This window comes from Ctenocephalides felis, unplaced genomic scaffold (genome assembly GCF_003426905.1).
Source record: "Ctenocephalides felis isolate EL2017-DRISC unplaced genomic scaffold, ASM342690v1 CF-g0.4_SCAFFOLD_01170, whole genome shotgun sequence".
Lineage (NCBI taxonomy): Eukaryota > Metazoa > Arthropoda > Insecta > Siphonaptera > Pulicidae > Ctenocephalides > Ctenocephalides felis.
Window position 1 is genome coordinate 15,395,685 of NW_020537324.1, and position 13,950 is coordinate 15,409,634.

The 13,950-nt window shown below is 28.7% G+C and overlaps 1 protein-coding gene across 1 annotated transcript; it reads left to right on the top strand.

The window, feature by feature from the left end:
- Window positions 1-1,091: 1,091 nt before the first annotated feature.
- On the top strand, window positions 1,092-9,221 carry LOC113366898 (protein wech-like). The gene is made up of 7 exons (XM_026608544.1): window positions 1,092-1,271; window positions 6,387-6,602; window positions 6,686-6,958; window positions 7,040-7,152; window positions 7,262-7,418; window positions 7,494-7,828; window positions 8,116-9,221. The coding sequence occupies exons 2-7, from the start codon at window positions 6,457-6,459 to the stop codon at window positions 9,219-9,221; spliced, it is 2,130 nt and encodes a 709-aa protein (XP_026464329.1). The 5' UTR covers window positions 1,092-1,271; window positions 6,387-6,456.
- Window positions 9,222-13,950: the final 4,729 nt, after the last annotated feature.

Consider the following 13,950-nt stretch of genomic DNA (forward strand, 5'->3'; position numbering starts at 1 on the left):
TATTGAATTCACTTTACTTTTAGAAAATCTTGTATCATATTCTAAATTTTATTAAAATCACAACAGTCTTACAGGTTCTAAGCTTTGGACTCAAAAATGTGTATATATACATTATTGAATATTACATTGTAAAATATATAATGTCCAGAATATTTTTTTGAAAGGCTAAAATAGGTCCTTGGAAATGCTAGCATTCTAATATATTTTATCTTAATATCCAGGCTCTGAACAGTTCGCGACAGAGAAAATTTTAAAATTATGTTTCAATAAGTTAAAAAGTTTATTATACATAACTTTATTAATGATTTTGTTATTGATTTTTATTATTGAAACATTTGTATGTAAATATATTACAGGCATATAATATATATAGACGAAAGAAGAGTATAAGATGGGCTTATCATTTTTTACATGATTCGATAAGATACTTATATATTTTCGTATTTCTGCGTATGATTTATAATGTTCCCAAATGGCAAAATTAAAACCCCAAATGAAGAATTTTTTTTCTAAAATTATGCCTCAGCATATTAAAAATATATTTCACATATATAATTTTATAAAAGATTTAATGTGTGTAAAACATATGGCAGATATATAATTTATTCTAATTTATTAAAATATTATAAATAATTCTTGGTGTTGTATTTTTGTATGTTTTTATATTGATCACAGAGTCAAATTCAATAAACTAAAATAAACAACTAAATTACAATATTATTGTCGATATAAATAATGTTTTTTTTATAATTATAGATACCATATGTGTAATTAATTAATCAATCACTATTTTTTTAATTTATTGATTAATTTGTTTATATGAATTTTATAAACAAATAAAAATTATTTATTTTTATTATATTGTCAGTAATATAATTTTAATATTAATTATTTTATTATGTTGTCAGCAATGTAATTTTTTTTATAAACCAACCGGAAATTGCACCGGAAAAACATCGCATAAAAGAAAACGAATTACTCCCGTTCTATCCATGCAGGCAGTACATAGTCAACGGCCGAGCCGTCGCCATTATCAATAATGGCTTCAAGGGCAAGCCTTGCGAACTAGTCAATAAACATCACAACATAACCTAAACGAAGTAGTGTAGTTATAATGTAAATTATTACGAATAAATAATGAAATGTAAATAAATAAATGTCGGATATTATTTTGTTATTGTTTTAAATGTAAATAAATGCGTTTTAAGTGTTGTGGAAGACAGTATATGCAGCTGGATTGCATGGAGAGAAACAGCTTAATTGTCAAATTTGTAAGTAGAGAAAATTATTTATTTATTTATTTTGAGGATAATTGATGGTTATAATTATAGCATTTGCTTAAATATTTATGCGAGTAGTATTTAATTTAGAGGTTATTTTGTTCTAAAAGTACATATATCAAAAAGCCGAGTAATGGCTGATTAGTCGGCACATAATGCAATAGTTATGAAACCATATTATCCTGACATATCTTTCGTTATTTCAGTTTAATATTTCTATAAAAGAGTATTATATATTAGTTGAATGCTTAGTATATAATTTAGTTTCAATAATCACTTTTAATTCATTTATTAAAATCTGACAATATACTTGCTTCAGGATGACATTTTTTATACGTTTATAGAGACCACAAAAAAATGATTTAGACTTGTAAAAAATATTTAAATGGCGGAAAATAATTTTAACAATTACTTTCGTTTATAATTATGTATAAAAAACTAATCCTAATATAAAAACAAAAAAATATAAATAATTTTAGGTTAATCTGTCAATAGCTTGTTCTTGTTCTATTTGACATAAAAAATAATAATATTCAATACACACACACACACACACACACACATATATATATATATATATATATATATATCACTCTCATATTTATATTATTTTCTTTCTTATCAAAAAAATTTCTTTATCTCCGAATATTCAAAATTTTAAGATACTTGAAGTTTCGGAGTCACATGTCTCAAAATAGAGACATACTTTTTATATCTAATCCAGATAGCAGTAGAATTTTTCTAGCCAATATTATTAAAATAATTTTAATAGAAGTTCAGTTAGTATTTATTTGATATTTCTAAAGGCAGCTTGAAAATATTAATTGTTGTGGTTAAAAGACACCGATTTTGGGAAAATTTATTTGGATAAAAAATTCTTTTGTTTGTTGCTGTTGTTATTGAATTGAGGTAGATATTTATGATAAGCATTACATATTTAATTTAATCAATCTCATGAGATTGTTTTAAATTTTAAGAAGAACCTTAAGAAGAAATTGCTTTATATTATACCAGTTTTATAATTATCTTCTTCCTCTAATCGTTTCTGAAAAAGTAACAGAATTTTTGGTATTGATCCTGTTTTTGGGGAAATATTCCCCTTGGCATACCAAACATTCGGAAGGAATATTCGCTCTCCCTTCCGTGATCAACCTTTACTAAGCCCCACTGTTAGGAGAGGCGTGTTTTTTTCAACACCGAAGGACGAAATGTGAAATTTGATAGTATTGTTGATCCTTGAGAGATTACTTTCTTTTCTTCTATAATCTAGCAGAGATATTGTTAATTTGAAAAGAACCTGAAAAATACGATTTTTTGCAATCGTTTTTAAATATTTCATATAAATATTAAACTAGTTTATGAAAAATATATTTCACATTGAAACAAAATTTAAGATTTTCTATAATATTGAACTACGACTGTCAATGCCTCAAGCAACCACCGATCTTGGCGACCTATAGAATTTGGTTCACAAACAGAATGATTTTAAAATTTAATTTGTAGGTATATCGAAATACAAAATTTGATGCCTAAATATCTCCTGCAGCATATGATTGTTTCTATATGTGAACAAAACAATTTCAATCGAAAGTTCTCTTGTACCAATGCTATATAGTATCTATATATAGTATGGGTGCATGGCGTTGTGCCTTAAGGCAAATTGCTGGAAGTTCCCGTACCGTAATTAAAAATCTTGGTATGGAACCCAAAAAAATTTGCACAAAATGTGTACACATTAGTAAAATCTCTATAAAATATCTGATAATTTGACGTACATATGTCCAATAAACACTTTGGACCGCCAATTGACATTTTTTTATCTTATTTTTATTGAGAGTCCGTAACCGCTGGACCTGCCTTCCCAAAAAATTAATCAGTTCTTCATTCTTTTTTTGGATTATGAAAATCGGATGCTCCATTCTCTTAAAAACTGAGTTACCGTATTTGGCACTTTTTACCCGTATCTTCGAAACGGCTAGACCTGCTTTTTCCAAAAACTAATCAGCACGTCTCCTTCTCAATACGAATCGAATGTTTTTTGAATTATTCAAATCGGTTGATCGGTGTTCCTGAAACCGTGGACGAAATTTTGTATCCGCACACCCACATATACATCCATTTTTCTAAGGTATGCCAAAATATTCAGAAACCTTTGAAACGTAAAGATATATAAAAAATTTAATTTTCGATTTTTTTGCGATTACTGTAACTTACCTTACGGGAAGTTAAAAATACGATTTTTTGTAATCGTTTTTAAATTTTTCATGTAAGGATTAATCAATTTTAACTCATATTCCATTATTATTTATCATTTTATTTATTGAATGCATTTACATTCGATTACCTTTGTTTCTTTCAAGAGAAACTAAATTTTTAGTGGCACGTTAAATTTTATTTATACTACTGCGTTCTAAATTTTACAAGAAATAATTCTGATGATGATGAATTTAGTTCTGCTGTTAACTTAGTTCATGTTTTAAATTTTACAAACTTATTTTTCTCAAAATATTTATCTCTCAAAAATTGTTATTCATCTTACTATTCTATCTTATTATTGTAGTTAGTTGTTATGTTCCGAGGACTTAAGAAAATTGTTTTTTGGTGCAAATGCGAAACAAACCAGTTTTCTTTTGTGTTGGAAAGATTTCCACTATACTTCTTACAAAATTTCTATATGGGTTAAATGTTATATCTTATTATCAAAATCTTACTTAGGTAATCTCAATTTCTTTTGTTTCTATCTAAAGAAACTAAATTTATTGTAGCATACAATTTATTTATTTATAGCACGTAATTTTATACTACTTTTATATATGCGTTCTAAATTTTACAAGGTATAATTCTGATGATGATGAACTTAGTTCTGCTGTTAACTTAGTTCACATTTTAAATTTCACAAACTTATTTTTTTTTCGAAATATTTATCTTCTAAAAATTGTTATTCATCGTTGTTAATTATGTTTTGAGGACATATAAAAATTGTTTGTTCTGCAAATGCGAAACAAACCAGCTTTCTTTTTCTGCTGGAAAGATTTCCACTATTGCAAAAATATTCTAAACAAATATTCTATTTCAAATGCTATGGATTCAATGTTATATCTTATTATCAAAACCTTACATCTCTATATATAATATTCTATAATTTATGATTTTACGAACGCCAGTATTCATTTTCAACTCAACCCTAGAAATGCTTGCAAAATACATTGTCACGGTTTTTGAGGATTAGTTGTACAAAATCTGTACAAGTTTATTTTTCTACCTGAGTAAACTTCGTGAAAATTTTATGAATATGGGGTATTTACCAAACTGGTCAGGTACCTACCAATAAGCAAAAGCAATAATGTATACAATTTAAAATCATGTTTGACTTCTTGTGAGATTTCTTGCGAGATTTTTTAACTTCCCGTAGGGCAAGTTATAGTAATCGCAAAAAAATCGAAAATGAAAATTTTTATATATCTTTACGTTTCAGAGGTTTCTGAACATTTTGGCATACCTTAGAAAAAATGGATGTATGTGTGTGTGTGTGTGTGTGTGTGTGTGTGTGTGTGTGTGTATGTATGTATGTGCGTGTGTGTATGTATGTGCGGATACAAATTTTCGTCGACGATTTCGGGAACACAGATCAACCGATTTGAATAATTCAAAAAGAATTCGATTCGTATTGATAAGGAGACGTGCTGATTAGTTTTTGGCGAAGGCAGGTCCAGCCGTTCCAAAGATACGGGGCAAAAAGTGCCGAAAACGGTAACTCAGTTTTTAAGAGAACGGAGCGTCCGATTTTAATAATTCAAAAAACATTTTACTTGTATTGACAAGATGAAGAATTGATCAAATTTTCATGAAGGCAGGTCTAGCGGTTTCGGAGATCTAATGATAAAAGTAAAAAAAAAATGCCATTTGGCGGTCAAAAATGATCATTAGACATATGCACATCAAATTATCAGATATTTTATAAAGATTTTAACAATAAGTATAATTTTTTTTTACATTTTTATGGGTTCCGTACCAATGCTTATCCGTTAGACGGCGGCGCGGCAGTTGCGCGCTTTGACATTTTGTCTCTATGCAGATAAAGCAGTACGATTGCTTTGAATAACAGTTCAGAATTTCCAAAGTATGTCAAAATGAAAAAAACATTTTTTTTCCAAAAAAATTTTTTTTTTCAAAAAAAGTAATTTTTTGTCAAATTTATAGTTTCTCTCTAATTTTTTCGAAGTAAAATTTTTTCAAAAATGTTAATCGTTTTTAAAAAAATAATTTTTGGTACGGGAAGTTCCAGCAATTTGCCTTAAGGCACGATGCCTTAATTGCCTTAAGACAGAATTCCACTTACAGCTAGTTTTATTTTATAATGCACTTACTGTATGAAACAGACATTTTGAAGTATTCTTGCAGAGGTGATGTACAAGCTTTGCGTTGTAAGTCGTTTTTGAGATTGAACACTATTTAATTTTTATTTGAAATGAAATTAATTTCAAAGAAAACAGTGGAATTAACGAGTCTAATTCAAGAAGAAAATACCATTCGCACTTCAGTGTAGATGAATATGATATTTGGAAAAGTTACGCAATTAGATTGAAGATATTTTACTTGCTTGGGTGATGGGTTTTTATATACAACTTTCTGGAATCATCTTGGGTGATGGGTTTTTATATAAAAATTCTGGAATCATCGAATTTGGCATCAACAAACCTTATGAAACCGATTGTATTTGCCATTAAAGCAATTGAAGAAGTTGCAGTCCATAAAATTTTCAAGATTTCTACAGAATTTTTGAGATTTTTACTGAATTTAACTATATTTTACAGTTTCTATTAAAATTTTGTATTATTGAAATGCTGTAATAAAATTATAAAAATAACATAATCAATTGACTTGTTAATAGATATGAAATTAGTAAATCCAACCTAATAACGCCATATTTTTACGAATAAATCAATGTTGTGAGACTGAATAGACAGTATCAAAATTATCTGATTTTCAAATGTAGGAGGTGAAAAAGTTTGGAAACAATGCTGGGGTCTTCATTGCATGATAACATAATTTGGTGTGGTTGCAAGTGCAATATGTGAACTTATTTTAACTATTCCTTGTTACCAGTTTATTTCAGAATAACCAATATTTTGATGAGTCCTAGTGAGTCATCTACTTACACACCATTAGCCCTATAATGCCTTTCATGATATCGCCTTCATCCGCGTCCTCGACTTCTGTCGCCCCAACATCATATTTGTCGCCGCGCGACAAAGCCATCGCACCACCATCACATGCCAACTCCCTTAGCCAGAAGACACGACATTATGGAGATCTTTGCAGGTAAGATAAATCATACTTACGAAACTAGATTCAATTAAAGACGTTGCAGTATAATGGAAAACAAAAAGTTCTATTTTTTCCAGCCTTGAGTCCAGTTTACACGATGATTCTTCAATGCGTCTTGGATACTTTACCCATTCTTTACTGTCTAGTCATCAACAATCATCGCCTTTGACGCCTACAACAAATTCTCAATCAAATAGTACACCCTCATCATCCCCACATACAAGTACTACTTCTGTGGGAAGTTCTTCACTTGGCTCATCACTGTGTGAAGATCTTTCTTCATTATTACTTCTTGCACCTGGTAGTCCAAATGGAAAATTTGATGATAATTCTGAAGATGATGAATTCAGGTATTTATTTTTATAATTTTAAGTATAAATTTAAGTTTGTTATTCAATGAGTTAAACTTTAATAATGTTGTTTATTTTTAGATGTAGACGTCATGGAGAAAAGTTGCGATGCTACTGCGAAACTTGCTCTAGAAGAGTTTGCCAAGAATGTTCATTATGGGAACACAGAGATCATATTTGCCGACCGGTTTCATGTGAGAAATTATATGTCATACCAACCTTATGATCATTTAAAACATTTGAAGAACTTTATTTAATAAACACGACTCGTGACTCTATTTTGAATTACTTTTATTTTTGCAGCTTCTGTCGTGTCTGAACGCGCTCGTTCACATTTAATAGAATCAATAGATGTGGGTAGATTAGGGACAAAAATGATCAAAGGAAGAATTGATGATGCTGTAGCCGTTGCTAAAAGTACTGAAAGACAAGCTGCAGAAACATGTACTAGAATACGGAGGTTCGCTATAATTTTATTGACTTTCCTATTACGAATAAAAAGTTCAATATTTATCATTTGCATTTATCCTTGTAGATTCTTCAAGCAACTAATCCAATCTACTGAAGAAAGAGAGCGTGAATTACTAGAACGCGTAGAGCGGTTGAAAAAACGCCGCATGGATGACTTGGCTGCTCAAATGGAATGGTTACGAGGTGCTTTGGCTGGTGTGGCAATGGCTGTTGATGACATGACGAAGGCTGTTGAACAGAACCAACAACGTGATGTACTTGATATCATGCTGGTGCATAGTAGAGCTCGGGAAGCTATCGATGAACATATGGCAACGTATCATAAAATTGAACCCAAAGAAGAATCACTTGTATTTGTTACCCCTAACTTTGAAGTGCTGCAGGATATCAGACATTTAGGTGAGTCGCTTATATTTATTTTTCATTTTTCTAAAGCAATTTAAATATTATTTTCTTATAGCTTCATACATTTTTAGTTATGCTATTTTTAAAATTTATTTTCTCGTATTATCATTTTTACCATAAGTGAAAAATTATTATGTGTTTGATTAAACTAACTTGTATAGTATACAATTTTTAAGAAAATCTTTTTATTTAATTTTATTCTTGTTTAAATTGCTGTTAGTTGTTATTTTCCAACCCTTGACAATTTATGATATTTATCATAAACCAACATTTTTCTCCAGGTGACGTCTTTTCGGCGCCTACATCTTTATCCCCCCATGGCTCTCTCGCAGGTAAATCGTCACTTCGTGCTCCACCGCGTTACCTGGTTGGTATGCCAACAGGTTTCTCAAACCCTTCTTCGAGCCATCCCTCGCCGGGACCTTATATCGCCAAAGGTCCTGGACAGTGTATTCCTGGTTTAAATACACCAGTTATCGCCAAAATGCCGCACAATCCTCAAATACCACGCCATTCTTTTGCATTAGATGGCCATGAAGATGGTAAGGTAAGCAGACCATGGGGTCTTTGCGTAGATGTTGATGGGAACATCATAGTTGCCGACAGGCGTAACAATCGTGTGCAAATTTTTACAGCTGACGGTAATTTTAAGCTAAAATTCGGGAAAAAGGGGACTGGTCCGGGTGAGTTTGATTTACCCGCAGGTATTACGACTGACCCTCAGAATCGTATCGTTGTAGTTGATAAAGATAATCATAGAGTTCAGTTGTTTACTTCTGGGGGCGAGTTTGTTTTAAAATTTGGCACATATGGCAAAGAATCTGGACAATTTCAGTATCCATGGGATGTAGCTGTTAATGCCAAAGGCGATATACTAGTCACCGATTCGCGAAATCATCGTATTCAGTTATTTACCAGCGAAGGTGTTTTTGTAACCCGCTTTAACTTTGACGGTTCTAATCACAATCGTCTTCTTAAAGGTTTGACAACACCACGCGGGGTTTGTTTCAATCCCCAAGGCGATATTATAGTCTCAGACTTTGAAAATCATCGTTTACTTTTGATAGATTCCCAATTAACTAAAATTTCAGCCAGCCATGGCTGCGAGGGTGCGGGTGTAATGGACTTTAGTCGTCCTTCTGGTATAATTTGTGATGATAAGGGCAAAATTATAGTTGCGGATAGTAAAAATCAAAGAGTTTTAGTATTTTCACCTCAATTAGAATTTTTGTGGATGATAGATATTCGCGGAGTTGGTCATGATGAAAAAGATAGACCATCAGATGTTGCTCTTACCCCTTATGGTCAACTTGTGGTGATGATTGAAACTTTGCCTGATTCCAGAGATATGTGCAATGTTAATAAAACTTTTATACAAATATTTTAATTTTTTGCAATATCTACACTCTTTAAGACTTAATGAAATAATTCTTGAGATTTTTTAAACGAAATGAGTTTATGATTGAATTAATTATAAATCGGACTTAAAGTTACATATTTTCTTTTTTTTTAATATTCAATTTACATTACTTTTTACAATACTTTGACATGATTTTTACATACAGATTCTCCGAAAGCTGGACTTAATTATATATTTTAAAACAATTTATAAATGAGAAAAACATTATTTTACGATTTGCAATATATATGTTAAAAAACGTAGTAGAATTAAATATGCGTGTTTTTTTATAAAGGCCTCACAGTAACTGACAAGACTGTCGTTTAGCATTAGGTTTAAAAATGACTGAACATTTATGAAATCGTATATATACTGACTGACTACGAAATCAAAAATATATATGGCGACTGATTATAATTTTGGGACTGACTTAGCTCTTAATAAAAAAAATTATGAGACTGATATAATTTTAAATTTTGCCATAAATATCTAGTGAATAAGCGTAGAATAGAGTAAAATGCCATAGAGAATATTTTTTTAGATAATTTTCAAGAACAATCAAAAGGTATAAGATTAAATCTATTGGTTTATCTTAATAATTCACTGTTTTAATAAGTGAGTTAGTGCTTGATATTCAAAAGTATTAAATATGATATCTAATATTTTTGAAAATAATATATAAAATTACTTGACTATAAAGTAAAGTACTTTTGATTTTTTTGAATTATTGTTATGCCTTATACAATATTGGCATAGACTAACTTTATAATAAAATTTATCTAAAAATATTCTCAAGTAGGTCTAAAATATTATGTGTTCATACTTTTATATCTTTTAGGAATATTTCATACTACCTCAGGTAAATCACTATTACCAAAAATATTAATAATATTAAGTTATGATAAATAAATGTACCTCCTTAAAAATTATTACGTATTATACGTTTTAAGGTTTTTTATATAAGAACTAATTTCTTATATATTGTGTTTAATTAGCTTGTGATAAATGGCAATTATCGAAAACATGAAAAAATTGATGTGAACGTCATGACACAGTGATCTTTTGAAACGTAGTTCGAAAACCTTTATCAAAAATTCCAATAACGGAACAAAAATTTTTGCTTTTAGTAGTATTATACTCATCTTCGTTTTGCAAAATAAAATATTAAACATATTTTATTTGGATAAAATTATTCTACAAAAAATTGTATATAAAAATTGTGATCGAGAGTGCCAATGCACAAATGTTTCTTAAGAAAAGATTATAACAATAATGCCAAAGGCCTATAATATACACAAGATGTACCTATAATACATTCAGATGACACTAATAAGTTGTAATACCTCAGTGTGACATTACACATTTGAAAATGAAGAATTGAATAAATCGAAAGTGCTTTTTACAGTTGAACCAAATCATTATCTTGTATTGTGAATCAAACATAATGATTTAACATTGAACAGATTTTACATTGACTTGTTAAAATAGTAATATTGATACATTCCTACTGCAATATTCAAAGAATAGTTTGGAAAACATTTGTAAGCCAACTGCCTACCTCTGATCGCAATGATTACTTAAATTTTAATATTGTATTTAATACAATGAAATAATAATTGTTAATCATGCTCGTGTTAGATGATTTGTTTTGTATGTGGCACATGAATTGTATCGGAATAGTATTATAACTAGCACAAGGTAGACACCATAATAAAGGTTGAATTTTTAGTTAATGTATAAATGCTTATTCCCAATACAAAATCAGTTTTGTGCGTTATAATTCAATGTTTATTATATTTTAATCTTTTAGTTTTGATACTTATGTCTAATTAATGGCATATTAGTAATTAAAAATACTCTTCACATAAGCATTATGGATAAAATTTTGATGTTATGTAATCAGTGTTATAAGGAAATCATTACTTATTAAATGTATTTTGCTACTCCATTTTCAAAATAATTAAAAGCAATAAAATTTGAAGTAAATAAAATATTAAATAAGTTGAAGTAATCCGCAGTGACATATAATATCAAAATTTTAGCCAAATGAGTATTTTCTGATTTCTAGTTTTTTAATTAAAATCAGTAAATGTTTTGCTATGTGAATATATATTCTTACAATTTCAATTTAAACTGCCTTTGATCTTAGTTCAACAGTTGTCTGTCGTATTTTAAGCAATGCAATTGAATAAGAAACATTAAGACTGTTCATAATAGCAAACATATTGTTTAGATAATCTTTTGAGGTGAAGCAGTAAGACTGGTTCTTTAGAAATTTTATTGAATTGTTTTCTTTGAAGAGACTTCTGTTTTAAAAATTATATATAATTTTAAAATTTTCTTCCTTTTATGTTTAAATATTTAGTTTTATATATATGTCTTCATTTATGGAACATGTTATGAATTGATTAATGATTGCATGAATTAATCAATGCTTAATTACATCGCAATATAAACCAATAGCTTAGCAATATTATTTGACATTATCAGTTTATCTAGGTTTATAAATAATTTCTTTAAGAAATGTAGTTTAAATATGTTTGTTCAATGATAATAATTAAATTAAATTGAACATAAAATGAAATTCATATTTCTACCAATGTGTTACGGATAGTTTAAAAAGTAAAAGTTAGTTTGATAGCAAAATCCAACAATAATTGACTTCGCATATTTTAAATCATTTAATTATTGTCATTTAAATTAAATTTATTATTAAATAATAAATGTTGGAGATTAGGTAATTTTGAAAAAGATTTAAAACTACTATGATCCCAAATTTGCATACATTTTTGTTGGTTCATATGATTCATTGTGACTTATATAATTTGTCACAAGTGTGAAAAATTCTTGAATAGAAATCAGTAGTGTCATTAAAGTACTTACAATATTTTGTTCCCTCTGGATACTTTATTATATAATAATATGAGTAGTGATTATTAGTTTTGTTTTTCTCGTGCTGTGCCAAATGTATTATATGAACTACAAAGATGTACGAGGAGATGGGACATTTAGATTTTAGATCTTCAATGTATTAAGTTATTAGTGATACTTCTATGTCATTGCAAATGGTTTATTTTGTGTTGGATAGTCTTACTTGATTTTGATTAATTGTGTTCCTACTATAAATAGGTATATATTTCTGTTTTAAAACTCCAAGTTCGTACTCTATATTCAAATAATGAGACGAATGATGAAGATTATTATACATATGTATATATATATATATATATTTATATATATATATATATATATATATATATTATTCTCATAACTCATAAAACACACTAGTAATAAATTTTTAGCATTTATGATCATGGAAGAAACCTACAATTTTCAATAATTGTTTCTGACAATATGATTTTAACTCATAATATCTGTGAAGTAAAAATTTATACAATTATTTACAAAAATGCTAAAAATTTCAGTGGTGCGTTTATGACCAAATTAATAACCTCTGTTGCTATACGGGTAATATAAGTGCTAATTTTGATGTAACTCTGTTGTTTTAAATTTGTATTAGAATGTAATGTATTTGCCTCAATACATAATTTTTATGTCCAATTGCTTCTTTAGTGCCTTATAAATTTATAACAAATTACATAGATGGAGAAATGGTATAATGAAACAATAATCAGCACACTCAATGGACCTATGATGAACAATCACATGTTTGCGAAGTCAAAGAAATATAAACGAGTCAGAATTTTCTGTTTTGGTTCAACATATAAAAAGCCTTCTACTACTGCTACACACTTCATAAATTCTACATACAACTTCTTTCAGATTAACAAGTTTCAGAATTGTTCAAGATAAATCAGAAAAAGAGCATCTGTTGTTTTTGCAAGTTTTGTCTAAATTGAGTCGAGATGTAACAGATTTCAACAAATTTCAATATTGTTACAGAATTCAAGATTACAGTTACAACCAATGGATATAATGCATTTATTTTTGTGAAAATAATCAATTTAGTGTGTTTGATGACTGCTATCATGAAAATAAAATATTTGGTATCCGGTTTATGTTGCTCATGCTCACCTTAAGAAGCATGAGCATGAAAATCTTATATTTCTGTGGAAAATGATTAGTTACTATCCGTAGTAACTATGATAGGCATCGTTTATTTATTTAATATTTTTTATATAGCAACAAAATTGAAATTATTTTCGGTAAAATCTAAAACCAAAATCAAATTTAAATACGTTTTTGTCTTTTGGGTTTTGTCTTTTGCTGTTCATCATTTCTATTGCTGGCAGATGGAACTGCTGTATATCTTCTAATATTTACCCTTGTTCGTATTTCAAAACAACCCCTTGTGGTTGTATCAGTTGGTTCTATCTGTAGAACAATTCAGTATTAAGACAATTTTATACCTTAAATTTACGATAAAATATTTAGGTTTTTTGGTTTTAATTTTTTTTTATGAATTTGCAGACTATAATCGTTATGAAAAGATAGTATGGAATATGATTAAAGGAGTTGTTGCATAAAAGTTGATAAACTTAATGAGAATTATGGAAATGCACGTTGGCATTTACAATATCACCAATAATTAATCAATTTAATTATTTAAAGTTATTGCAGACTATTTTATGTTTTTGATGCTCCGTCCAAAAGTGAGATCTTGGTGTGAGAACACTTCAATTTTATTCAACATTCTATAATTCGCTTCTCAAACTTTTGCGTCTATGCTTTCGTGTACCTTTTGAAAAGATTTCTT

What these genes read in the sequence shown, in the direction of transcription:
- LOC113366898 (XM_026608544.1), top strand. Translation starts at nt 6,457, where the DNA reads ATGCCTTTCATGATATCGCCTTCATCCGCGTCCTCGACTTCTGTCGCC. An exon ending in TCTGAAGATGATGAATTCAG is followed by an intron (nt 6,959 to 7,039) that starts GTATTTATTTTT and finishes GTTTATTTTTAG; the next exon opens with ATGTAGACGTCATGGAGAAA. An exon ending in TATTTGCCGACCGGTTTCAT is followed by an intron (nt 7,153 to 7,261) that starts GTGAGAAATTAT and finishes TTATTTTTGCAG; the next exon opens with CTTCTGTCGTGTCTGAACGC.